Below are 27,254 nucleotides of genomic sequence, written 5' to 3'. Positions count from 1 at the left end.
CACACGTAGATACATATTTTTTAAAGCAATGCTACACCACTGTTGGGGATTCCCTCAGGGTCTTCAGTTAATGCCAAAATGTTTCTCTCTGTCCTACCTGTTCAGTAGCTTCCCCCAACACTCTTTTTCCCCAACCAGAAAAGGAAAACACAACCCTCCCCCCATTCCCCAGGAGACCAAGATATCAAATGACCCACCCTGCGCATCAGCACTCTGATATTAGTGTGTGCGGGAAATCACCTACAACTTCGGGTAGCACAGCCCAGGACTGGAGAAGTTGGAGCCAACAAGGCCTTGGTGGCTGCCCCCCAGTCCCTGGCGTTGCTGCGGCTTCGTTTTAGGACTCTCCGACAAGATACTTGTTTGGGTGAGCAGCCAGGAGGCACAGCCCTACAGGAAAACAGCCCACAAAAGCAAATCCCGCAGCTGGGGAGAGTGGGAGTCCTTCGACAGCCACTAATTCCTGCAAATTCAGGGGCTTAGTACGCCCCCAAAAGCATGCAGAACCCTTTTGTCTTCGCATACCTTAACGAACAGTCAGAGGCAGAGAGGCCACACATAAGCCAGGGCAGGGCTTCTGTACACAGCAAGCGGCCGAGAACAAACACCTGCGGTTCCTGCTGGGAGCCCCCACGCAGCTACCTGGATCCAAGCAAGGGCATGGCCAAAGCCAACCTGCTAATCTGTCATTTGCACAAATCACAGTTTGCTTCGTGCACAGCAATTTATTTGATTTTCTTAACTCTCATTCCACTGCGCATCAAAAGAGTTTCAGCGTAAGCTAAAATAAGCTGCAAGATGTGAGAGAGAGACCTTTAACCACGTAGAGAGGCGTTTGAAGGAAAGACACCACAGTCCACATAAATAAATGTCATCTTTATTTAACCAAATATAATTTATCAGTTAAGTTGACATCTGTCAATTCAGTTATAGGAACTATAAATAATTAAGACAGTCTTTTTCCTTTAATAAAAAGAGTAAACCAGTATTTTTCATTTGCAGTCAGCTGTATAGTAGGCATGCATTTGAGTGCAACTGGTGGGAAAAGTTTTTGACCATCCATATTCTTCAATTTTAAATTAGTTTCTTCCCTGACCTATTCCCCCACCACACCTTAGACCTTATATAAATGTACGGACGCCACCAGCCCAGCAGCACGACAGCTCTCAATCACCTCTGGGTCTCTTCATTTTACAGGAGACCACAAATGGTAGATTCTTCCTCTGGGGAATCTTTTCTTGGGAAACTAAATAGTGATGTGACACCTAAAAGACCAGGAGAGTTTCTCATATATATACATAAAAGCTTAAGTGTTAATGGAAAGAAGTCTCATATCTATTCCTCAACATTAGGCAGAGAAATCAGGTGAGCAGCAGAGAATACTCCAGAAGTCCCTGGGCTGAGACTTCAGTACAGCAGGGTGTGAAGGTTGGGGTTTGTTTGGGTTTTTTTTTTTTCTTTTTTTTTTTTTTTTCTCTTGAACAGAGCTTTGGCCAAATGAGATCTGCGAGAAGTCTTGTCACTAGAGTGGAGAGCATGAGGTTCCGAGCTACAGCCATAAAGGACACGTTGCAAAGATGGGAAAGGGGAAAGCAAGCTTGATGTTATTTATATTAGCAAGGGAGAAAGGGGAAAGCCATCTCAAAAATATAATCACCTGCTCTTCTGAGGGTCTGAGAGCGAGCAGCCTGACCGGGCAAGGATTCCATCTCGACCTCCTGTACACTACAAACAGCTTAGGCAGTAGGAGAAGGAGAACCCAGTATACACCCACTGAAGCAGGAAAGGATTCTTCTACAGCTTCAGAGAGGTCCTTGAGCAGGCAAGAGCCTGACTGCTGTTTGGTTTGGATACATCTGCTCCCGTGGCTTTCCAGAACTGGTTTCCCACTCCCTAATCCTGACATTCCTTTCCAACATGCTCTTCTCCAGGGTAGGGACCAGCTCTGCAACCTGGTCTCTGGGTTGGGACAGTGCACGATCCCCGACTAACTTTGGTCTTGACTTGGACCATAAGGGGTGCATTAGCTCTCTTTTCTGAGGGGTGGCAGGAACTGTTCCTAACGAATCGCTCCTTACCTAAAAGCAAAACCGTCTGCGCTTAGGCAGGGCTTTGCAGAGCTCAGCTAGTTCAGGCATTGTCCAGAGTAACAAACAGATCTCCCAACCTGGCCTTATTTCAGGTGAAGATCAGCATTCCCAGCACCACATCGCACCATTTCCCAGCTGAGCAGAGATGCCCAGCGTTGCTGGGACAGAAAGCCAAAAGGAGAAGACAAACATTGGTTTGTATGAGAAATACAGAAGTTAACATGAAGGAGGAAATTAGGCCAATCAAGGATGGTCGTGTTCTGCTGTGAGAAACACACTTAAAGCAAGAGGAAAAGCAGACAACCACAAATTCAGCAGCCTTCAGGTTATGTTCTAGAGCTGCAAATAAGCAGGACAGGCAGTGTCCAGACCAGGGGCAGAACTGCAACACTCCGGGCCTGCACGGCTAACTAAAATGAGAGCTCTTCTGTCATTTCAGGATCAGGATGCAAGGTGCTACTATGCTGAATACTGTAGGCATTCCCCCAGCATTTGGGAAGATACTGGCAGCTCCCCAAGCTTTGCGCAGTGCAGCACTGAAATTAGGCTCCATGGGATATACTGTATTTTCTCCATCCTTGACAGATGTTAAGAGCTTTCCCCCCATGCACACTTATGCATTCAATTTATATTCATGCATTAGAGCCTGTTTAATAGCGCAGTCTGCTTGAGCACATCATTTAAAACTTGGTATAACTGGGTGAAGTTTCCAAGTCGATAAGACCTGCTTACATCAAACCCCACTCAGTTTACTGAATTGATTTATATCCAAATGGGAAAACTAAAAAGCGTTGAGTGCTGACAGCGTTCAGGAAGATCATTTACAAACGCCTTAGTCACACAGCCACAACAGGTTTTCTCTCATTATGCCACTGCAGACTGCATGAGAGTCCTTCCAACACACTCTAGCAGCAGAAGAGAAGGCATCTTGGCCATCGCTGAGCTGAACAGCACAAAAAAGCGGAGGGGAAAGAAACAGAGCAGGGAACCCTGCACTCACGGTGCTCGGCCAGCGCTTGCAAGCTGGGCTGTAACCCCGATGCCAGATTTTACACTCCTGCTCAAGGGCAAGCAGGTTCCTTTGCTACAGTCCCATACAGAGAGCTGCACTAAGAACCAGGACTTCAGAAATCTGTCTGCGCCCACTGACCTGTTTTCCAGCTGGCGCCTACACAGACAGAAATCCAGTGGCTGAACATGGATGTCCTTTTCTAAAAGACACCAAGAGCTTAATGCTCCCAAGTTTGAAATGCCTCAGGCTCAACTGGGAGAGGTATTGGGCGACTTCTTCCCAGCTGCAATGGACCCGTCAGCAGCACTCAGCAACTGAAAGAAAATCTTAACATGCAAAATAGGACCTATTTTTCCATCCACCCCTCCAGGAAAGAAAAATTAACTGAACTGAGCATGCTGCCATGAAAACAGTGCTGTGCCCATACCAGCATGATGGAGAGGCTTGCACACAGCTTCCCTGACGGCTCCAGCAGATCCTCCAGCAGAGCACAGGCAGGCGGAAGGGGAAAAGGAAAGATGGGGAGAGTTCATGGCCTCTTCAGACAAAGCGCAGAGCGTATCCCTTTGCATGCAGCAGTAGCTGAACTCAGTTCACGACGAGAGGCAGAACAAGCAGTCTGCAGTTTGAGATGCTGCCGGATGGTTGACAAAAGGGAGCCTAAATCTGTCAGCAGAGACCAGCCTGCTCATGGCCAGATTTCAGGGTTCTGCAGTCCTCAAACCCAGGATCACTCACTTTCCTTGTGTGCACACAGGAATGGGTGCTGAGGCATAGAGGACCCTTCCTTGCCATCTTTGCTAATCCCTCTATCAGAGACTTGCGTGCTTTGGATGCTAGGCACAGGAGGGGGATTCAGAGAGCAAACACAAGGGAGGAGGGCGACAGGGCAGAGAAGACAGGAGATACCCCATGCCCTCATCCATGAGGTTGTACTTTGCTAGAAGGTGCCTGTTCAGTAAAATAAATCTGAACCTTACCTCCAGTATTTAAAACGCTTATGAAGCGAAAAAAGCAGCCCTTCACCTCTAGTGACCGGGACAGGGTGGGCTCCCTGCATGATCCGACTGATCAGTATCTTCACTGTAACCTTGGTTCAGACATAACTACTATGAAATTGCACTTGGTGATTGTCTCGTTACACTTATTTTGTCCTTCCTAAAACTAGATTTATTTTCTGTACAAACTTGGCTTGAAATATAAACCACATAAAATTCCCATTGAAAATAATGAGAATTCAGTATCAAAGATGAAGTCTCAAGAGAGACAGGGTGGCAGGAGAAAGCAAAGAAGAGCAAGGGTGGAGGAAAAGAAACAACAACAACAAAATGAAAGGAGGAGGAGGAGGAGGAGGAGAGCTGTAAGCAGGAGGCAGCAGGGAGAGCTAGTCTCCCACATCGGAGTCCCGGTCACCGATGAGCCAGAGGATGTGAAAGCTGAGGGCGAGGAGACCTGTTCCAATCAGGTCCCCCAGTGCTGTCAAGTATGGGATGGAGAAGTTGTCAGGATCGAGGTCCCTGCCCCACATCCAGTGCACCATCCAGTCAGCAATGTACAGGAGAATGAGAACCTGGGAGGCAGGAAGAAAAGAGCCACATCAGCCACAAAACCCTGACCGCTGCAATCCCAGTCTTCATAGAGCATCAGCTGGGGCAACTGCAGCTGGGCAGGTCAGGGTCAGAGAGGCACAACCTCATCCTGAGGAACGGAGCTGGTGGGAGGTCAGAACCATCTTGCTGAGCGCCGCGCTCCAGGCATTTAATGCGGGCTGCATCCCCAAAGCAACAAGTACAGCACAAAGAGGAACCTGGCGAGTTTCAGTGGGCCCCTGGACATCCAAATCCCCTGTATCATTAACAGCCTCTGCCCTATCCTTCTTTAGCTTCACATGTCACCATCAAATCTAGGCTTAGAAGGGAGGAGAACACTGGCATCCAAACACCAACAAGTCTAAATTTTGCATCGCAGTTTTCAGATCTAACCAGAACAAGCTTGAAGACATATGGGGCAAAGAGGGGACTCGGAAACACGCAGGATGCTCGGGCAGGGACAGCAACGTCTGGCTTCCAAAAATAAAAGAGCAACTGCCCAGCAGCTGAAACTACCAGAGTGTGATGTTCTCCCCAACTGCTTCAATGCAGTCAGAGGCTCGTATCAGTACCTGAAGACAGAAGAAATCTGCACTGGATCCTCTCAAGCCTTAGATCTGGGACAAGATTTGAAGCGGCCACAGGCCTGTTGCTAATGCCTCTGGTGTCTCCAGGGCTGGGAGGGTCTCGCTCAGGACACAGCAGAGCTCAGGACCACAAATGTCAGCACATGGCGGTCCCTCTGCTGCCAGCTCTTGCTCCGGTGCTCCAAGCCTGCAGGCTGCTCATAGCAGTGGCTTTGCAGAGTGGCTGTGAGCGGAAGCCCCCTCCAAGTGCCCAAGCACCCAGCAGGAGTTCACAACCTAAATTTAGCCTCCTGGATGACAGCACTCTGCTCTTGCCTCTGATGGATGCTCTGACTCATTTCCTCACGCTGGCTTCAGTTGTTGATTTTTGGGGACACCGAAACCAGGCACAGCTTCCACAAGCGGAGGGGGTGAGCAGGGGGGAGCGTAGCTGGGCTTAGTAGTAAACTTCCTAACCAGAGTGTCTCTCCGTGCTTTCCAATGCACGCAGCAAGACTCCTGCAATTGGCCGCTGGATTTCTGTAGCATGAATACCCTGGTCTGTGCATTACCCTCTGAACAGCCATCGCTATGGGCTCACACAGCTCCTGCGAGGAGACTGGGAGCCCCACGCTGCAGAGCTGGCAGGTCTCTACCCTGCAGGGGAGGCAGGGAAAGGGCAGGACAAGCCACACAGGGCATGGGGTCCCTGCAAATTCCACATCCTGTTTTCTTCACCAGCAGTTTTAAGATTGCTAAAGCACCTTATAGGATAGATTAACACACACAAGGTAAACACTTCTGCTATCAGAAGGACTTAAAAGAGACAAAAGACAGATTAAAAACTTGCCTAGAATGGTAGGAAGCAACAATTGTGTGTACAGGTATCAACAAAAAGATTTACGCAGTTTGATACCGGCTCATTTCACAAATAAAATCTACCTGGCATACCTCTTCCCAGCACATAAATCTCTTACCTAGGGATAGGGCCTATCACTCTGCCTTCAGCAACTGCCTTCTACAACTTAACTGGCTGAATAGGTCCCCACTGCAGATGACATGGCAGCGTCCCCTTATTCCAGCCTGAGGGGTTACAGCCCCTGGAAGGGCTCCAGCTTACCTGGAGAAGCGCAGCTGTCATGTAGAAGACTATGAAAATCAGGGTGAGCGTAGTATGTCCACCTTGCATGGAGCTGATGGTGTAAAGAAAAACCAAGTGTCCAGGCACCACCAGAAGAAAAAGCACACGAGCAGAGCGGGAATTCACGTCTGCAAGGAAACAAAGATGGAGTTCAGGCTTAAGATTAGGCTTGAACACGCAGGAACTCTGCAACCTTCCTGGGCTCCAGGGGACAAGGCAGCACAACTATGGTCAAATCAGAAGTAGGGACGAGCACACTGAACCCTCATCCCCACACTGTAGATTTAGGCTGGAAGGCAGCACCCTGAACAATGATCCAGCTGTCAGGACACCCAAGGACTCTTTGCACCAAGCTCAGTGGGAGACCTTAATTCTGTACCCAAAGCAAAAACTGTTCTCAGACCTCAGCTGCCAAAAGGACTCATGTCCCACCTCTGACAGTGCTCAGTACAGAGCTGTCAAGAATTTACCGTGAGCATTGAATTTCCTCGGAGCTCTGTCTCAACTTTGTCTGGTGATCAGTTTTCTAACAGATCACCACCACATTGGAGACCTCTTGCCCCTTCTTGCTCTTCAGGGACAGCCTTGGCCCAGAAGGCCAGGAGCCAGGCTGCCAGCTATCAAGCCTCTCTAGGAAGTCTGGAGAGTAATAACCTCTGCCCACACTCTGTGCTGGAACGCAAGTTTGGGCTGTGCTCTGCCACACAACTGCCACAAATAAAAGAGCTGCTAGGAAGCCTTTGTAAGTGAGAAGCTTTCTGTAACTGCAGCTCTGTAAGCCCAGCAGAGCTGCAACACTTGAGCAGCCTCAAGGCAGGTTTCAGTATCCTGGACACATCTGGAAAAGATTTAGAGGGTGGAGGATTTACAGTATTAGACAGTCAGGGCACAGGACTTCTGCACCATGTTTTCCTCATCCAGCAGGGCTATGTCCTCTCACACAGTGGCTTTACTAGAGGCCTGACCGTCTCTAGAGGGTAGGGCAGGCCAGAGGACCAGCCACATCCGTGAGCTAACAGCTGCCTCTGAGCAGACTTCAGCCACCATTTCCTATGACAGTGCTCCAGCGACTGTCACAGACAAGTTCAGCCAGGCAACTGCATCAGCTGCTGCTGGCAGAAGTCAATATATTTCAACACCCGACTTGGTTACCTGAGCTGAAGAAAGTGCTGCAAGGGCTGGGGCACTTGCGAGGGGCTGTTTCGGAGCTCTCTCCAGGCATCCCACTCATGTGCAGGTAAGTGGAGATGCGACTAGCCTGCACTGCCACCAGGTTGCCACCCACACCTGCAGATAAGGAGAGAGCAGTAAGATGACGTCTCAAACACTTTAAAGAAAAGCGCTATTTTCAACAGCCAGCAGATCTGGAATTGCCAGGTGCTGCAATAATGTAGGACAGTCTATTTTTGACCTGAATTCCACTTTTGCAGGATGTAAAGAGTTGAGACAAAGCACACCGTTCTATGGTATCCCCTTAGGCCCCTTAGTAAAATAGATGCAATTCTATTAGTGCAGCTTTCATTGGAAGAAATACGTGAAACAAAAAAATGATGAGTCAGCCACCAAAACTGACACAGGAAGTTTAAAACTACTATTTTTTGCATGAGGCATAACGAAACTGTGGAACCCACTAGCACAATATACACTGGCTCAGAATTAACTCTGTTTATTGCAAAAAGTAATAAAAAAAACATTTCCCTGGTTCATTAGGCAGAAAGGAGGTCCAAGCTTTATACCAGAAGCAATTAGATTTCCTGACTCTGAGTTGCAAATCCAAATCTTTACAACGCCAGGTGCCACAAGGCACATATATTGGAAGATGGGGTCTTCCACCAGCCGGGAGGAATCAGGAAATGAGGACAGTTTTTGCTGGAAAACATGTCTTTTAGGCAATAACGAACATCCCAGGCCAGTGACCCTCTGGTGAAAGGCTGCCACCAGGGGGAGCCACGCTGCTGTAAAGCTTGAGTCAAACCCCCATGTCTCACCGACAACCAAAAGGGAATTAAATCTCCTTAAACTGCCTGAAATAAAGCACACGGGACAAGTCCACTGTTTGCCAAGAGTCTCCAGGAGCTGCAATACCAGAGTGTAAAGGAACTCACCATTAATAACGGGTGTGAAGACAGCCATCCCAGCAAAGTTTGGATCTGAGACTGTTCTGTCCAAAATTAAACCCCCAACACTGCAAAGGGAAGATTGAAGAGGTCAGTGCTGAAAGCTCATTAGCAAATACTCAGAGAAAGCACTGAGGGTTCTCACTGCTGCAGTGTGTGCACCCAAGGGTGATATATACACCTATTAACATGCACCTATGGTTGCGGTTGTTGCACATGATTTTAAGCCTCAATATTTCGTAACAGAAGACAGTTTTAGCACGGTCTTTTCTCATTGCTGCCGAAAAGATCAAAGACTAAATCGTCTCATGTACAGTGCACTGCAATGCAATAATCAAAAGCAATACTGCCCTTCAGAGGGCAGAGAGGGTTCCTGTGCAGAGGACTGATAAACGGGACCTGTGTTTCCTCCGTGGCCATGCCAGAGTCTCCCTGTGCAGCAGCTGGGACATTGCTAAGGCCCTGGATTCCAGCAGTCAAGGGCTTAATCACTCCTCTGCCTTGGGACCTAGAACCCCATTGTCTTCGTCTAGAAAACATAAAATGACCTCCAGTTTCCTGGGAGTTCGGACCATGGAAGCAGAAGAGGTTTGGATCTCTCTTGGTCTGGAATCTACCAAGGGCTAAGAGATTGAAAGGGCTGGGGGAAAGGGTGCGTCGTCTGCCTGTGTTTGGGGGAGAGGAACTTTTCCATGCCTTCTTACCTGCTAATGGCCATTGCGATAATGACTGGCTCCCAGCCAGAGTACAGCACCTCCCGTGTTGCTGCATTCTTCTTGGCAATGATGATCCAGATGGGCAGCAGAGCTATGAAGAAGGCGCATACCAAAGGATTCACGTAGGCTTTGCTCTCTGAGGGGGAAATAAGCAGAGGCAACAGATCAAGGACACATCCCACTGCAGTGAGGCAAGGTGCTACTTCAGCTACTTCATCAAGCCTGCCTACAGACTGCCATCACCCCTGGAGTCAGAAACTCCAGTAAGGGCAGGCAAACTAGATCAGACCAGCCTCGGCTCTGCAGGACATGGCATTTCCTTCTCCTGGTATACTCACAGGGGCTTTATCAACAGATCAAAGTGAGATCTCTTCAATTTCAACTGCTCATTCCCACTTCCCACTCCTGGGCAAGACCTCCCAGCCTTGCTTCACCTTTGGCTGAACCTGGCTGAGTCACATCCCCTGCATCCCAGCCGCCAGGGAAGGAAGATGGAGGGGAGGGAGGAGGAAGTCTAGAGTCTACAGCTGCAGCTCTGCACTGAGGGTCCCCAGCTAGTGCTGACAGTACAAAAGATGAAATCCAAAGCTGCCTTCTCCCACTGCTTCAGCCACAGTCAAGCCCCTGGCACTTGGAAGGGGACAACCTCTCCCTTACCACTTTACCTGGTGAGAAGGAAGTATGCAGATCACTGCCAAGACTGTCTGCAGCTACAAGGCAGTAAGAACGTCCGTTTCCTCCCCTTATCAGTTCTGACTAGGTCTCACTAACTGAGGTAGCTTCCAGGCCAGGCATCCTATATACCCCGAGAACAGAAAGGGTAAAGGAAGAGGGTGAAATGAGAGGGAGATGCAGCAGCACATGGAAGGACCAGAGAGAGACAAAGGCCTTTTGTTGCTCCTCACCCAGCTCTTTGTATAAGCCCCAGCTGATTCCTGAAAGCAGAGCCAGAGTGATGAGATCCCCCAGGCTGGCAGCAATTGGTGTGGCGACGTTATCGGGATTGATCCCCATCTTTCTGGATCCGATGATGACCCCAATCATAATCATGCCTACAGCCAAAAAGAGGAAGAAAACAGGATGAGGCCAAGGGGAGCCCAGCATTTTAGGAAGAGTTGCATGGAGGGTGTGCGGGGTCTGTCTCTCACCCAGAACAAGGGAAGCAATGAAAGCAGTAGCCACACTGCTGGCACAAAGCAGCACAGCATGGTCAATGCTGAAGTGCCCATCTGGGATCCATCCGAACACTACGGCTGCAATCGAGGCCAGGAAGCCAACTACAGTAGCCTGAACCTGAAAATAAAAACTAGACAGTCACCAAGAGGATTAGAAAGCAAAATGGTCCGAGGGTGAGGAAAGAGGGAAACACCACCCAGGATACCATTTCAGGTGGATTAGCATCCAGCAGGGAAACATCAAGTCTAACCTATAGGGCAAACCGTTATGGTAAGATGACTCTGGGACAAAAAGGTGCCATTTGCCTCCCCGTTAGACATGCAATATTGACAGTTGATAGCAAAAACCAGGCATTTAAACCTTCTGACACTTGTCACAGTTTGGCTTGCACCAGCTACCAATACTTCCACTTTCTTCTCCTTTCGCTTTTTCTTACCTGTATCAGAGCCATGTTCCCTGTTATCATCCTCCAGAGCTCTTTGGGTGTATCCATTTGGCCAATATTAGCCTGCAAGAGGACATCGCAACATCATTAAAGACTGACAACACTTTGCACTTGCTAACAGTCCAATTCCTGCCTTCCAGCTATGCAAGTTTGTGCCAGGAGCAGGAGAGAATAATGACCTCAAATCCTTAGCTCTTATGGGAGAGCAATTCAGTAGAAAAGGCGCACGTGTCTGTGTGTGCATGTATGTGTGTACAGCTGGGACACAGCTCTGCAGTAACACCCCAGTCTGTGACATGCAGTTCTGTGAATGTTGCTTGGGCCATACACCCTGGGTAACTATGGTGCTTCTTCCAACAGTTACTCTGGTCTTGTACTCCAGAACACCAAAGCTGTTCCCAGTTTCAGCTTCAGCACCTTCTCCTTCCCAGCTGCAGGAACAGGCTGACACCCTCCTACGCAGCAGGAGTGGAGCCAGACCCACTACAGAGGGAGTTCTGAAGGGAGTGTAAAGGGGAATCGACGTCAATAGAACGTCTGATGAAAATCTTGCAAAAGCAACAAGATATACTTTGTCCCCATGCGGAGTCACGCACTGCTGCTTATTTACTCATTGAATTCACTCCACTGGTGATCAAGCCAAGCCTGGCTCAGGCCCATTTGGGTCATGCTGCCCCTCAGGGTCAGCCAGCCAGGAGGGAAATAGGGGTGTACTGACTCTCAGGCCAGCTCTGTGCCCCAGCTCCAATACAGACCAAGGCCAGAGTAGCATCATGCGGGCAGAGGAAGCTGGCAGCAAGAACTACTGTTTCAGTCAAAAGCTGAGTAAACAAGACTAATGGCACGTGGAGACCTACTGAGTAGCGGGAAGCAGCCATGGCACACGGGTCATCTGGCACCACTACAACTGCGGGAGATGCTAATCAGACTAACCAGAAGAGATGGAAAGTTGCTTTAATTCCCTGGCATACAATCCAAAATAACCCAGCAGAATCACTGCAGGTTGCTGGTTACTGCAGAGCATAGAGGTTCTGCTCTTCCCTAGCACCTTCTAGGTCTTTACAGAAAGTTGGAATAATGGATAAGCAGAGAGTGTAAGCTTATATCCAATCTGGTATTATTAGAGGCTGATAAACATGAAGAGGAAACAAGGGAGAGGCTCAGACAATCTGAAGTGGTAAATGCATGTTGGAGTTACTGGCTGACAGCGTCAAACTCAAACTTCTGCACAATAATACAGCAGCAATTTCTTCCTCTCAGGTTTCCTTGCTGGTCTCCGCAAAAAACACAAGAAGTCATCAATCAACTAATCCTTCTGCTCTCCTTACTGCATGCGCTTGAGAGAACTGCCAGCTCTTTTCAACCAGCATTGAGATGCACCCATCTCTGGAGTGAATTATTCTGGTCAGTTTAGTGGAGAGGAGGAAGGAATGGGGAAAAACCAACAAAAAGTTGACTGGAGTAGCACTGAGCACATCCAGCACAGGAATTTGAGCTCCATGTGAAGCCTGACCTTAAAATTCCAGCCACATGGCAATTAGGTTGGGATTAACATAACCTAGCTGTAGTCACTGGCAACAGGATTTTAATCCTTTAACTAATGGGAGAGTTTTGCTTCTTAATTGTGAAAGGAATTTCTGAGGTGCCTTAATGCAGCACTAATTAGAAACCCACAGTCTGAGAAACCATTCCAGGCTGCTTTCCTGTGGAGAGAGCACGAGACCCACACCGTGAAGCCCTGGTCAGAGGGGAGCTCCCTCTGCATGCCTGCACGTGGGTCCCTCACGCTGAGGGAAAAACAGGGCAAGGAGAAGAAAAAAAAAAAAAAAATAGAAGGAAAGCCCAAGAAATCATCCCATCCCACCATGCACAGATACAAGGAGGTAGAGTGCAAGGCTAGGGGATTTGTGTAGAGGCAGCACAGCCTTCTTTCCTCCCAGGGCACAAGAAAGTAGAGGACAAAGCCTAGGTGTTGGCCCACGAGGCTAATGCCACCCCACTGTCATCAGCTCAGGGGCAGGAGGAGGCACCAGGATACCAAGCTGGTGCAAGGACAGCAGCCACTTGGCATAGACGGGCAGGTGAGCCAGACGGGCGTTCTCTGTGCCAGTTTCCTTGTGATGCTGCTGCAGCCACCAGAGCAGATAGGGGAAACTTTTGTATTCCTGTGACTTTCTGCAGAGTCTCATTTCTCTGCCAAGCCTGCCCCAACATTGCTCCATGCCAGCCCCTAAGGGAAGAGGACGGAGAAGTGCCGTGTTGCCTTAGTCCCAGGAGAGCCAAGCGCTCACCCCGATAAGCCCATGCTCAGAAAGTGCAAGCTGGCCAAGGCCAAGAGGGAGAACGGCCTGTGTCTGGGACAGCAAGGATCCTGACATGATCCAAACAATAGAGAGGGAATAAAACAAAGGGATTTGTTTCCCAGAAAGAAGGGGCAAACAATGCTCAGCCTGCAACGCAAGCTGCAGTGCTCAGGCTCTGCCCCTGCAAGCCCTGGCACCGGAGCGCAGCTGGGCCAGGGGCAGCACGAAGCCTCCCGGCAGCTTTGTCCTCCCCAGCAGTGCCTGGGGAGAGGAGACCAGCACGGAGGGGAAGCAGCCACAGCCCACTTCTTGCCAGGTAGGGCTGGCACGGCCATCCCCCAGGCAGCCCAGTGCCCCGCTCCTTCAGAGAACAAAGAGTGAAGGCTGAATCCAGGAAGGAGGCAGTCCCCACAGTTGGCAGGAATCATCAGGCAGGGGCTGAGGTGCAGAGGCCAAGCCAAGGGCTAGTCCAGGGAAATGCTGTTTGCCTCTCTGCTCCCCAGGGACTGCAGGGACAACCTCAGACCCTACAGAATACGATGCTCATGTGCCACTGGTTCAGTGGATGAGAGCAGCACCCCTTAGGGCACACACAGGGAGCTACTGCTGCTGGTGACAAAGGCTGCACGAGCAGCTCAAGATGCTGGCTCTGCCGCCATTCAGGAATGCACCAGAAACCTTGGGCCTCAGAGGCCAACAAGAAGCTACTGAGCAGCAAAGAGTCACAGCTGGCATCACCCCATTGCTCAAGATGGAAGAACAAGAGAGGACCCAGGAGAGCAGATATACAGACCTTTTCAACACTCTCCTGTGCTTTCTCCTGCAGAGAGAGGAAGGCTGAGAGGAAGGGAGCATGCTGAGCAGCAGCTCTCCACTAGCTATGCTTGCTGCTACCACCCAGGCAAATAGTTCTCCATCCCTACATCTCAGTGAGCACTTCCTGAGGAGCTCTCTTGGGCCAAGGCGCATCACCTCGTTTGCATTGTCAAGGCCAAGACCAGGCTGCTTGCTGCAAGGGCTCTCTCTTCCACCAATTCACAGTATAGAGACAGTAGAGTTAAAAGCCTGACAGCAGGCAGCTAGCACCTTGCAGATATAAGATTCAAAGCTATATGTACTCCCATCATGGGAAACACAGAAACATCAGGCAGTCATTTGCTATCATGCTTGAGCAGAAGATGCTTTTCAGAAGGACGGAGTATTATTGTCCCTGTTAGGAGAGGATGTCAGTCTCTCTCCAGCGCTGCTCAGCTACAGAGACAGACTGCTGTGTTATAGAAACATTTAAACACAAAGCAATTCATTTACAGCTGGACTAACACAGTATTCTTAGGAGCTAACAGAGCCTGCCCCCGTCTCTCACAGGGAGCTCACTGTTTCACAGGAATTGGGACTGAATTCTAGCAAGAGAAATGCCCAGCCATGCCTCTCCATCAACTTCAAGAGGCTGTCAATCCACCTGCTAGCTCTCATTGCAAGGTCCCCTCCGTTTTAGCCTTTGCCATACAATTCTCTCCAGGCTCTCTCATCTCCTAGCTCTTCTGAACCTGGCTTGTTTTAGCCTGCTTTGATGACATGCTTGCACCCAGCTTCCTCATGAAGAAAACTGGATCCAAGCACTCCAGACATTAAACTGCCAAAGCCAGCTCACACACCATGCCTCCAGGCCCACGAGCAGCTATGACAAGGAAGTGAACTGTCAGCAAAGCTTAAAGACTATTAAGCCTTCAAATCTGATCAGTCCAGTGGAATGAAGACACCTTCCTAGCACACTAAACTCCAGGCTCCGGTTTCTGTGGTCACAAACTGAAAGATTTTTGTCTGCCCAGCCACCACACACACATGTGCCTTCCCACCCCTTCCCAAACCAGGTATCCCGCTCCCTCCCTCAACTCCCTGGATACTCACAGCTGTTGACAGGCGAGATGCCAGAGTCATCTCTAGGTTCCCCTTCAGGCCCAGTAATGCAGGTACTAAGATAAATACCTCAGTCACATATTTGAATACATCCCAGTGCTGTAAGATTAAAACAAAGACAGACCATTAAAAAATAATCATGGCTGTTAGAAACCCTTGCTTTGGACTGAGTGCCACTTACTCATCTGCCTTTGCAACCTGGCACTGCCCATGTGCAGCCCTGAGCAGAGACAACCCAGTTCCCCTTCTGGTGTCACGCTTTGAATTTTGCAGCAATTTTACTGTTTTTGACATTCATATAGTAGTGACCACATGTTCCTGCTGAGCTTAAAAACCGGATCTCAGCCTGCAACTTTCAGTTAAAAATCCCCCAAAGATTAACCACTGACAAAATGTTTACGCATACAGAGGCCAAAATAGGGAAAGATGAAGAGACTTTGCCCAATACTTGCAGTTTTTGGCAGAAACGAGTACTGAAGTTCAGTCAGTCTCAGCTGAGAGCCATTCCCTACACTTATGTCTTACAAATATATTTTGGAGCAGGGCATTGCTGCTCCCTGATCCTGCCAGCTCCAAAAAGCAGTCCACCGTGGCCTCCGTTCCCCTCTACCTCACCGAGGAGATGTGTGCCCTCCCTCACCTGGCACCTACATTACTCAGGTATTTACTAACTATTCTAGCTCTACAAACAAGTCAGCTCTCTTGGGCATGAGGCAGAAGAGGCAGCCATGTTTATTTAGGAAAAAACGAAGAGTAATTGCAGGGTAAGCAGTCTTATAGGAGAACAGTTGGCTTCCACGAAAACACAAAACCACCCCAAAAACCCCTTACAACCGCATTTAAAAAAAACCCTGCAATCTACACAAACCTCATTGCCTGATTCTTTATTTTCATGAATGTTTTGCAAGAAGGCCCTGTGTCCAAAATAACTCCCGCTTCCCACATTGCCTGACTGCCATACTGCTTAAAGGACACTGAGCACGGCTGGAATTGCACTCTCAACAGCCGGCTGCTGCGCTGAACATGGTAACAGTCACGGCTCTCGCAGCTTTCTTCTTGCAAGTGTTACCTGCAACAGGCTCCATCTCTCACAGCGCTCTCCTTGGCAGTGTCAGACCATCAGGCTAACTAGCCAACAGGACAGTATTTCTTTCTAGGACAAGGAACACTATCGGCCAACACCTTACAGCAAATACAAGTCACTCTACCTGCATGACTAATACCTTCCTGTGGGGAAGGACTTCAGTTATTTTTTTTATTTTTCCATCCTTTGTGCTGCTTGCCTTTACCACAGAGCCAACAAATTCTAGTTTCCTGCCAGGTCCTCTGCAATACCACATTCAAGCTGCATTCGCTTGAAAAAACATTTGAGAGAAAACTGTGATCACAGGAGGCAGGTAAGTGCTTGAGATGGATGAACTGGGACCATCTTTCCTCAAAGGGAAAAATCTGTTTTCCAGTCAATAAAAATCCCCTTAACATTTCTGACAGCTTGGTAAGACAAGCTAGCCATGCTCTCCAGCTCCCAAGTGCACAGATGAAAGCTGCTCAGCTATTTCAGGCACAGCCACAACCCTCTCTCTGCTCGAGGACAAGGCTCCTGAGGATACCTCATTTCCAGACTCTCCCAACGCAATGAACACTCCTTTCCCAGCCGCTGTGATAGGCAGCGCCTAAGGAAACCACCACGGTCCTTGCAGCCCCTGCTCCAACCACCCTGCACCCAGCTAAACTGAGCTCCTTAGAAGACCTTTCCACCACAGCCAGAGGCACTCTGAAAGGGTATGGCTCTGCATGACTCTCCGAGCAGGGGCACATTTTAGTTCAGTGCTCACTGCTGAGCAGGGCAGGAGGGAGAATCAGTCTGAAACACTGCATCCGACACAGTGGCACATCAGGCTGTGCTTCCTTTAAGGTCACGCCTAGGAACAGGCAAGCTCAGCTCTCCTCAGTCTATTTTTAAGCAGGCATTATGATTATTTTGCTGCTTGTTGTACCAGTGAATCCTTTGCTACAACTTCCCTTAGCAGCATCTAGAATTCAATCAGCAAGCAACATGCTCCCACTTCCCACAGGACAAGCTGGGTGTCACCAGAATCACTTAATGAAAGGAACATCGTCATTAGTCAGACCACAGGCTGGAAGCGCTGTGCAAAAGTTTCCTGGCTCTTTCTGTCTCCAGAGATCACAGAAGCAGGACCAGGCAATAGCTAGCACAAGTTCACAGCTCTCCCTCACCTTGTCCCAACCCTGGCTTTATAAATTAACCTTTAAAGGAGGCTGTACTGCAAGCCGGTGCCAGAAGCTGCTGTAACTGGAGCCTGCTAAAGCAGCTCCCTGAGCAAGACAGGGGTGTTCCTGGAGAAAGGAATAAAAGCCATCTTTGGGGAAGGAAAACAAGGAGATTTCTGCAGACATCAGCAGCTTGCTCACTGCAAAGAGCAGGACCCATGGGCTCCTGCCAACTTTCTTAATATAAGATGTTATACAACACTGGTCTACAGGCATTTAGTACGTCTCGAAGGACTCCCTGGCTCCTGCAGAGAAGAAAGCTCCCTGCAGAGACGTGTGCCCACGATGTGGCTCCAAGGGGAGAACCTGAGCCAGGCTGTTTGGGGAAGACAAAAAAGGGAGAGAGAAGAGGAAATATGAGTTTAAGTTCAGGACATCGAGCTGTTAAAAATCCCTCTCCCCCCTGTAACAGCCCCTCTGAGAAGCACAGAAATAAGCTGTTTCCAGGGCCAAGGAGGGAAGCTAACACAGCACATATTGTCCAGTCTGCTCCATGCAAAGGGGAACACACTGCACTGGGGAGCAAGGGGGTTCCCAGCTGGCTTTCAGCAGAGCTGTGGAAGAGAATTACAGGGAGAGGCACTTCACCTCCAGCACCTCCTCCCTGCCCTCTGGGGACAGGGAGCAGAGAGAGTATAAGCGATCTAGGTTTAACTTATTTCAGCTTCATTTTCTACTAAGCCTGTGGTCCATTTGAACAGAAATCTACCCAGATAGCAGAGCCACCGAACCCCAGTCTCTCCCATGCAGCACTGGAGGGGCAAGATTGGACTCTAGCCTGCCAGAGGTTCTGGAAGAAACATCAAACTTCAGGTGGTGTTTTGCAGTTTCCTCCAGGCTTGCTGCCTTTCAGAAGCTTTGCACCTGCAGACAACAGATATTTCCAGGATAACAGCTGCCTCTCAGCTGCTGTCATTTTTAGTCACCGCGTACGAAGTTAAGGCTTACAAGAGTCATGAGTAACAGTGTGGTTTCACTCAGATTATAGTGGGACGGTGATTCATGACAGCTGGGAGGGGAGGGATGTGCTGTAGGTTGGAGCTATGACTGCCTTGGTGTGGCTGCTTCACATATTGCACTTCTCCCAGCACTGCCCCTCCAAAATGGCAAGGAACAAGTGGTCTTAACAGGAGAGCTACAGCTCCAGGGCTGGCACTCCCCACTGGCCCTGGCTATGACCCACCCCAGAGGGATGCTAACACCAGAGGTGGTCAAGCAGGGGAAACGAGCAGACTCCTCCATACCAAATACTGTCCATCCCATCCAAAGAATCTCCAGGGAGCAGACAAGTCTAGAAAACAACAATCGAGGCTCTGCTGGGAGAGCGGACTGTGCCAATAGTCCTCTACTGTACACAAAAAAGCAGCTGCTATGCTCACATGTCACCTGGCCCAAAGGCCTTTGCAATCCCAGAGGGAGCAGAGGCAAATTCTCCTCCCAGGAGGCAAATTCATAGGGATCCATTAATGGGACAGCATGGCCAAAGGCCAGGGCTGCTTGTTTTCACAGTGGGGAGACCAATTACAGCTGGCTGATTAGTCCATTTATCCAAAACGGAGGAAATTGAGTGTATGGAGCCCTCCATCCATCGCAAACCATGGCTGCATCCAAAGCAATGGGACTCCAGTCTGCCCCAGTGCACCAGCTACCCACTCCACATGCTTCCCTCTTTTCATCCAAGGCTTTGAGTCGCTGGGAAGCCAGTTATCAAGATCAGCTCCCCAGACTCTGCAGGCAAGCAAGCTGAGACCACACACTTCCCATCTCACTTTTCCACCCTACAGCATTTAAATGCCTCATTTAATCCCAAGGCTAAAGGGAGTTAGAAGAGTTGGCAGAACAAGCTGCATAGCCACATGCTGAGCTGCTGTGGGACAGAGGAATTATGAAGCTTTATTTCTAAAGGCCACAGAAAAAAAAAAAAAAAAAGGGCAGGAGAACACAGCACTAGCTGCAGTATCCCACTCCTGCCCCACTCCTCCCCAGGCAGGAGGGCTGTTCCTTCTCCGGGAAAGGCTTTAGGTTGGGTTCAAATCACTGGCTGTGGGAAATTGCCAGAAGACCCACACACAAGTTTACAGGGACCTTGCGAAAGGATACATGCTTGAAATGTCTTTCTTTTTAAGAGAATTATTCCAGTAAATCTCTCCTGGGTTAACTTAGCACAGCCAGCCTTTCCTGTTTTGAGTCACTTCACAGCTCTCTCAACACATTGGATCAAGAGAAACCGTAAGGATGACCAGCGTGCAAAGGCATGCAGGGAAGTAGCCATTAGGGGCAAGAAAGCAAGAGAAGTGTCTGCTTGACCACCCACAAATACAAAAAAAAGCCTGACTTACCCTATTGGCACACAGCTCGGGTGGAGATGACCGTAACTGCCAGCAATATAGACAAGTGACTGGCATTCGAGTCTTTCTATGCCAACACTGCAAGGGCTTGTTTACCCCACTTAAGCAAACAGAGGAGCTTCAAGCAGAGCATTTTTGGTTGACCACAGCTCCAAAATGGCTGCCTCCTCCATCCAAATAATTTCATAAACCTACACTGCACAGATGATTGAGTTTTGTGCCTCAGTCACTGTTTTGGGCTAGGCGTCAAGACAACTCTGCACAGTCTGTCTTTCAGAGCAAAGGAGAAGAGGTTAAGCAGCTGATCTGCTGCCAGAGACACACATGCTTGGAAAACACACGCTAGAGACTGGCGCAGGAGCCACAGTTTGCAAAGGCACATTTCCCACATAAAAACCCAATCAAGCTGCACGGCTGCTGGGTTCCCACAGGGTCATATACCATGAGAGCCCGAATGAGAGATCATGTCTGGTAACACATCAGTTTTCATCCAGAGGTAACAGCCAGCTCTCTGGCTGGCCTTTCCTAAGGATCACCTCCACACATCGCTCAGGAGGAACCATCCTGTTAACCCAGTCGCCCCTGTCCATTTCAAGAGCACAAGAAGGCAGCATAGGGGCCACTCGGCCAGCCTTCAACCTTTGGAGGGAGCCACAATGCAAGTGTCCCGCACACACTGTGACAGGCGAATCATTGACCTGGCTGGCACGAGCCCGGCATGCTGGAACAGTGCAGCAAACATCGAAGATGGAAAAGGGACACAGGACCTGTGGAACTAGCAACTGGAGCTGGGATGTCTACAGCTACCATCAGGGAAGTGCTTTATTTCCAGCCATGATGCACAGAGCGGTCTCAGTTCCCAGGCAGGTGCTTTGGCTGCACATATACCAGCTGCAACCTCCTCCTGAGCTGGAGCTGGGCAGCTGCAGTGCAGGGGTGCCTGCAGCCTCTCCTCCCCTTACTCCAGACATCACTGAGGTCTCCCCCTACCCCAACCAGCATATGAGGTAACTGGTCTCCTCCCCTCACAGTTGTTATCTGCTGAAATAGCCTTGGCATTTGAGTCCCTCCTGGCTTGGGATCAAGCCATGGTCTACAGAGACAGGATTCAGAACCCAGTGCTATGCCAGGGAAGTATCAGTCCTACCTGCACAATGTCCAGCACCATTCCAGCAGCAACTGTCCCAAAGCCTGCCAGGAGGAAGGGAAAGAGGACTTGCAGCCCGATGGAAAATGAGGTCTCCTTGAGGGGCGAGGCTGGCTCAGGTCCTCGGTCTGTGCTGGTGTCATCACTTTCATTGCTCTGGCTGCCATTTTCCAGCAGGGCATCTTCTTCTCGCACCCCTTTAGCATTGGCACGGGACTCCAACACCACCACTTCTACCGTGTCACCATCAGGTCCCAGGAAATCTGAGGGCTCCACCAGCTGCCCCCGGTCTGGACTGGTGAGACAGTCCACAGGCACAATGGGCAGCACAGCCCCATTGGCCTGGTGGGTGTCCTTCTGCTCTGACTTGGAAGACATGCTGCAGAGAGGCTATCCTGACCCTTGGCTTAGTGTGCCTACAGCCAGCAGCTGTTCCAGAAGAGATCCTCTGCCAGGAGCTTATACAAATGGCCTTTCCGGCATCTAGAGGCAACCTCTCCTATCCCTGCTCGCCTGCCTTTGAGTGCAGAGACTGTTCCTGCAGCAGAGATCCCCATCAAGCAAAGTCCAGGAACAGAGGACACCAACCACTGAGCTAGCAGGGAACACTGCAGGAACTGGGAACTACAGCAAATTCACTCTAGTTCTTCTCACTTCCAGCACTGTGAGGTACAGCAGCCACCGAGACAGGATCCAAGCCTTTCTTCTTTGATGTATGACAGTTTAGTGCATCTTTCTCCAGGTCTTCTTCCAGCAGCACGACTGCTGTGATGGGGCACACAAGGCAGAGAGAAAAACAGATGAAGTAAAGACCACTGAATAACACAGAAGCTTAAAAGGATGAGGAAGCAGAGAGTAGGTATGAGAGGGACTGGCTTTTAGAGGTGATACAATCCAGAAAAGCTCTTCTTACTACCAAGGCTTTGTCACTTTCTCCAGTGGCACTGTCCCTCTGCAGAATCTGAGTCTGAAGGCTCCTGTGGGCTTTTGCTCTCTTTCAGCCTGTTTTGTGCTCTCTGCCAAAAGAGCCAGCAATACCAGCAAGCTCCAAGTGTCACTGTCGTCCTCCTCTTCCAGAAGAATTTCTCACCTTACAGCACGAGGCAACAAGAGTTCTTATTTAAAGTAACAGCAAGTTCCCAGTTAAGGTTACTTACTGAGCTGAGCAGGCTGTAGGGTGGGAGCTGGCATTTAGACAGCCTTAGATTTAACGTCACTCTCCAAGAACTCGTCTTTCACCTGAAATATACAGGAGGAAAACAGACATTCTATTGGGTCTTGCGGCAGTCAGCGTAATGTCTCATTCATTCAACAGTATTTTCATCCAATGTACGCTGAAGGTACGGCCTTCAACGTACAGCCGTTAGCTGTACTATCCCTTGACTCTTTAAACCTTCTTTCACAACCCTTTGGAGGAGCTGTATCAGAGGACGTTTTGGGAAGAGCAGCCCCAGAACCAAGCGCCCAGGAGGGACCCCCAAGCCGCAGGACAAGAGCACCCTGCCCGGAGGCCAAAGCCCCGCACGGAGCCACCGGCTACAACCGCGGCAGCCGGCGCTGCCTCCCATGAGCCCAGCGCAGAACCAGAGGAGGCCTGCGGACGGAGCGCGGCCCGCGGCTCTCCCCCCCCTCTCCCGGTGCCGCAGCGCTGGAGGTGCCGCAGAGCCCCGCAGCCCCGTGGAGCTGGGCGAGCGCAGGGCCAGCGGGCGGCCCGTACTCCCGTAGCCCCGCTAGCCACCACCTCTAGACCGGACCCGGCCGAGGCCCGGCCCCGCCGGCGGGGACAGCGGCCGCGGGGAACCGGAGCCCCGAGCAGAGCGGAGATGTCCCGAGCAGAGCGGAGATGTCCCGGCCGACCAGACCGACCGACCGGTCGGCCCCCTCCCTGCGGCAGGGGTCTGTCGCGGATCCCCCGCTAAACCCTCCTGCGGCCCCGGACTCCCCACGGTCCCGCCACGGCCACCACCCGCCCGGTGCACCGGGCATCTCACCACCGCTGCGCACTCGCGGCGCTGCCCGCTCCGCTCCGCTCTGCCCCGCCGCCCTGCGCTGCTGCCCCGCACCGCCCTGACATCACCGCCCGCCAATGATGGCCCTGCCCAGCGCTCTGCGCGCCTTCCCCATTGGCCAGGCCAGCGTGGCGTCAAGCCTGACCCCGCCCCCGCCAGGAGCTCACTGCCCACGCAGCCGTGGGTGGGCCGGCAGGTCCCGCCCCTTCGCAGCGCGGAGGCGTGGCCTGGGGCGGTCACGTGTCGCTGAGCCCACATGGAGCCGGTGGGGCGGCCGCCATCCCGCCCCGTCTCCTTCCCTCTCTGCCTCCGCCGGGCTCGGAGCGCTCCCCGGGGCTTCACCTGCTCCCGGGGCACCCCTGACCCTCACCTGGGGTTCGGTAGTGGAAGGAAAGGCTCCCGCTTCCTTCTCCCCGCCGTCCGCCCGCTCGCTCTCGCTCCGCTGAGCCGGGGGAGCCGCTCGGCAGTGGGGCATGGGGGTGCCCCCGGGGTCTGGTTCTCCTCACCTGGGGAGAGGGGGTTCACAGGTCACAGAGCGTTCCCCAGGCCGGGCAGGGGTGCGCTGCCATCCCACCCCCAGAGGTGTTTGGATATATCCCCTATCCAGGGAAAGGCGGCTGGACTGACGCTCAAACCCCTCCGCAGGAGAAGGCTACTTCCAGCCGTACCAATCCCTTGGGTCAGCTTAAAATAACTATGAAATAGCAACCCCACGGCATTTCATCATTTTAACTCTGTAAATTATTAATTAAGCGCAGCTTTGGTACGTTGTCTTACCATTTTGGGACCGAGCCCAGGAACACCAATACGGTACAAGCAGTACCTGCTGGCTTTCAGGCCTCTGTGCCAGACTCAAAGCCTTTGCTGATGTAGTTCAGCAAAGAAAATCAGGAATACTGTCGCATTACTCGCTTCACGTCTGTTTACGCCAAACTGTCCCACAGCAAATACAAACATAAAAGGCAGTAACTCCTGCTACAGAGGTCAGTGCCTCATTGCTCTGTAGAACTGTATTCTTGAATGAAACCAACTCTTCTGATTCACATTTTCCTTTTATTTCCTTTTTTTCCTTTTCTTTTTCTGCATGACTGGAACTTTTGGCCAGTTGTTGTTTTTCCTTCCTGCTTTTCCTTTCCTCCCAGGAAACAGTCAACAGCAAGTTATTACCCAGAATGATTACGTGATCCCCAGCCCCATGCCTTGGAGACAGGTCTTGAGCCAATAACGGTCGCTGTGACACAAGCATGCGTGCGAGGGGAAGAGGGAGGGCAGCGCAGGAACTGCATTCCCCCACAGATACACTGAGTCAAGTGTGACTAGAGCTGGTGACTTCATTTCTTAAAATAAGGAAAGGAAGGTAGTCGTGGTCAATGGCAGCAAGAGACCCGCTGTGATTGAGTCCCCTCTGAAGATGTGGGCTGTGCTACTTAATTTCTTTCTGCTCATATTAAAAATTGAGCATGGGGAGCTTTCTTTCCTGAAATACTTGTTGCTTTGGAAGAAAAGGATGACTGGTACACTTGAAGCAGAGCGGGATATACAATTATATAAAGCAGCACAAAGATAGCTCAGATAAATCCACTTAGGTCTTCTAATTTTTCAGGCACAAAACCCCTTGCAAATGTGTCTCTACTAAGAAAGCTGAATTTCTGGAGCAGGTGAGCAGAGTGCTGCTTTCACTGTGTAACAGGCAAAGTGCACTGGGTTTTGTACGTAACTGCTGCTACACAGTCTACTTGAACCCAGTATTTCAAGGGGTGAGGAGCATCTGCAGTCATATAACTAATTCTCAGGACCTCCTGCTGTGACACCGGCAAAGAGACATCAAGGAAATCTTGAGACATACAGAGATGATGTCTTAACTAACGCCATAGCACAGTTCCACACTCAAGCTGCGAGTGGAGTTCCAAATCCTGCCTCCAACCCTAGCCTCCATTTTCCTCTGTCCAAATAAACCTGGTCTGTAAGGCTCTCTTTCTGCCTTCATCTTTCCTTCCTGACTTGGAAAATCCATATCTCCCCTGCAGCAACCATTCTTCCCCCAGCCCCCTAAAAACAAAGTGCACCAAAATGTGACCTTGTTGATTAACAGTCCGGCCAGCTGCACGCTCAGGAAGTGGAAGCACGGAGACAAAAGCCACCCGAGACAAGAAAACAGAAATAGATAAAATCCTCACCAGCAACGTTGACGCGCTGAGATCAGAAAGGCACAGGATGAAAGGGCAGGAAATGGGTTTCCAGTTGCAGGGTAGCAGGTACCAAAGGCAACAAAATGCTTGGAAAGGAAAGAGTTTACCACTGAGCTACACTACATCATGGAATTTCGTGCCCATGTGTTTTACAGCAGCCACGTGACTTTAGCACTACCAAGCTGTCCAGCTCTGGGCAAGCACTCAGTAATAGCCCAGGAGGCCACCATGTGTATAGGATGATTTTCCCCCTTTTACAGAAGAATCCAGCAAAATAAAGTGGTTCAGCCAAAGTCACTCAAAAACCCATCTAACATAGAACTGATAGTGTCCTGAGAGGTCCATTTGCTCTCTGTTCTAGCTCCACTGCTGTCTGTCACAGATCTAATTGCTGATCTGAATTGAATGGAGTCCCAGCTGCCTTTGACCAAGGATTCTGAGGGAACCTAGTTCTTAATTTCTTGTAACCAGGAATCTCAACAGGCAAACTCAAAGACTGAATAGGTTATGGATAACGGCTTACCCCTTCAGATGTCAGTCCAGAACCAAAGCAGTTCATGGGGGCAGGCAACAATGTCAGAAGCTGACCCTAATCTGGTCCTGATCTGGGAGAAGAAATGCAGACCACGGAAGTTCTGTTTTACCAGCCTGGAAGCAAACAAAACCATCACCATCCTTTTTTCCAAGGTCCAAATGACTACCGCTCCCAACTGTGTTCATGTGTCACCCACGTGCTGTGCCTGCTGCAACAAACACAGGTCAACCTCAGTCAGGTACATCCCTAGGGCTTTTTGCCATGTGAGAGCATCTGGCAGAGAGGAGCTGAAAGGTCCTCGCTTCCTGCGCTCCACAAGGCCAGCGGTTCCTGTGTCAGCAGCTGCTGACCCAGCGATAGCATGGACACCTGTCATAGAGGCATTGAGGACATGCCTTACATTTCTGCTTTGTTCCGGATATAAACTGTGAATTCATTTATATTCAGAAATTAGGCCGAAGAAAGCACTAACACCACAAGGCTGATCAGAGCAGAGACTGATATGAAAAAAAAGTATAAATTAAATTCACCTCTTAACTCCGCCCTATTTCTTACTCCGTGAAGAACCTCTCACTTCCCAAAATCCCAAAGAGGACATTGGATTAACCTTTTCTGATGTCTATATACAACTAGGCAGTACTGTAGTAACAACGTTTAAAAATCCAAGTGGACTTGGAAGGATAAAAGTGCTCCAGGTCAAATAATAATTATTCTTCCTGAGTACTTATACAGCTTGTCAAGTAGGCTGAACTCAGACCTATACTGAAGTTAGGCTAAGACCAGTAGGTGAGCTAGTAAGTTTAAAGGTAGTTTAGATATGCACATCAGATGTAGTGGCTGCAGTACAGCCAAAAGAGTTAGAATTTGGAAAAAAGTTCACGTTTTCTCCTGTGGGCTTTCTGGAGGAGTTCATATCCCTTACTCTGGCCATTGGATCAATCTGTGATGGTAATCCACGGCTGTCCTTTTCTAATCATCTTCACCATACAATATTCGTATACATATACAAAAATAACCTATGTAGCTGTGGTAACTGAATAGAGAGCATGCAGAGAGCCTCAGCACTGACACACAGTCAGCACAGTTACCAAGCAGAGGATTACTGCCATGAACTAAAAGGACTTTTTTTGGTTACTCTGTTAAATAGCTGAACTGCAGCCAGGCCCCTCCATGTGGTTGCCTTTCTAGTACAAGATCAGGCACAGTGTTCAAGCGATCTGAGTATTTACAGGGCTACAATAAACAAGACAATTGTGTTGGATTAAAAATACAAATTAAAAGATGTGTGAAAAGCCCCCTGGGATATGCTACATGACTTGCATGTTGCTTCTCATACTCCACTGCCCAGGCCGTGACCAATTCTTGGGTAAATCCATCCGTGACAAAGAGCATTTACCCTTTGTCCCCTACCCCCTGCATTAACCACCCTTCCATGTGGTCATTTTCCTTCCTGCCGAGAACTGACTGCAGCTTCCTCTGGGGCCCACCATCACAGCTCTTAAATCAGGCACAGTGATCTCTCCTGAGTGAAGCAGGTCACTCCCTTCCTCACCATGCTGAGCTCTTTATCTCTGCCGCCCCTGCTACCCTGGGAAGCTGTGGAACCGGAAAGCGGAGCCAAGCCCCCTGCATGGCAACTCACATGACACACAGCCTTCACTG

At 50.1% G+C, this 27,254-nt stretch overlaps 1 protein-coding gene across 2 annotated transcripts; it reads right to left on the bottom strand.

The window, feature by feature from the left end:
* Positions 1 to 859: 859 nt before the first annotated feature.
* On the bottom strand, positions 860 to 22,940 carry SLC41A1 (solute carrier family 41 member 1). 2 transcript variants are annotated; one of them, XM_075054880.1, is made up of 11 exons: positions 22,851 to 22,940; positions 20,860 to 22,098; positions 15,064 to 15,171; positions 10,844 to 10,915; positions 10,380 to 10,524; positions 10,137 to 10,283; positions 9,220 to 9,367; positions 8,504 to 8,583; positions 7,551 to 7,685; positions 6,378 to 6,526; positions 860 to 4,672 (listed from the first exon to the last, which is right to left on the bottom strand). In XM_075054880.1, the coding sequence occupies exons 2-11, from the start codon at positions 21,235 to 21,237 to the stop codon at positions 4,487 to 4,489; spliced, it is 1,548 nt and encodes a 515-aa protein (XP_074910981.1). In that variant the 5' UTR covers positions 21,238 to 22,098; positions 22,851 to 22,940; the 3' UTR covers positions 860 to 4,486. The 2 variants fall into 2 exon arrangements, with proteins under 2 accessions (XP_074910981.1, XP_074910982.1); XM_075054881.1 differs by lacking the exons at positions 20,860 to 22,098; positions 22,851 to 22,940 and adding an exon at positions 15,254 to 15,339.
* Positions 22,941 to 27,254: the final 4,314 nt, after the last annotated feature.

This window comes from Buteo buteo, chromosome 23 (genome assembly GCF_964188355.1).
Source record: "Buteo buteo chromosome 23, bButBut1.hap1.1, whole genome shotgun sequence".
NCBI classification, from domain to species: domain Eukaryota; kingdom Metazoa; phylum Chordata; class Aves; order Accipitriformes; family Accipitridae; genus Buteo; species Buteo buteo.
This window is presented reverse-complemented; position numbering and strand designations above follow the sequence as displayed.

Coding starts and splice junctions, on each gene's coding strand:
- SLC41A1 (XM_075054880.1), bottom strand. CDS start 21,237: ATGTCTTCCAAGTCAGAGCAGAAGGACACCCACCAGGCCAATGGGGCT. Junction 15,172..20,859: donor TGGTGCTGGACATTGTGCAG/GTAGGACTGATA, acceptor TTAATCTTACAG/CACTGGGATGTATTCAAATA. Junction 10,525..10,843: donor GGAACATGGCTCTGATACAG/GTAAGAAAAAGC, acceptor TTTTATTTTCAG/GTTCAGGCTACTGTAGTTGG.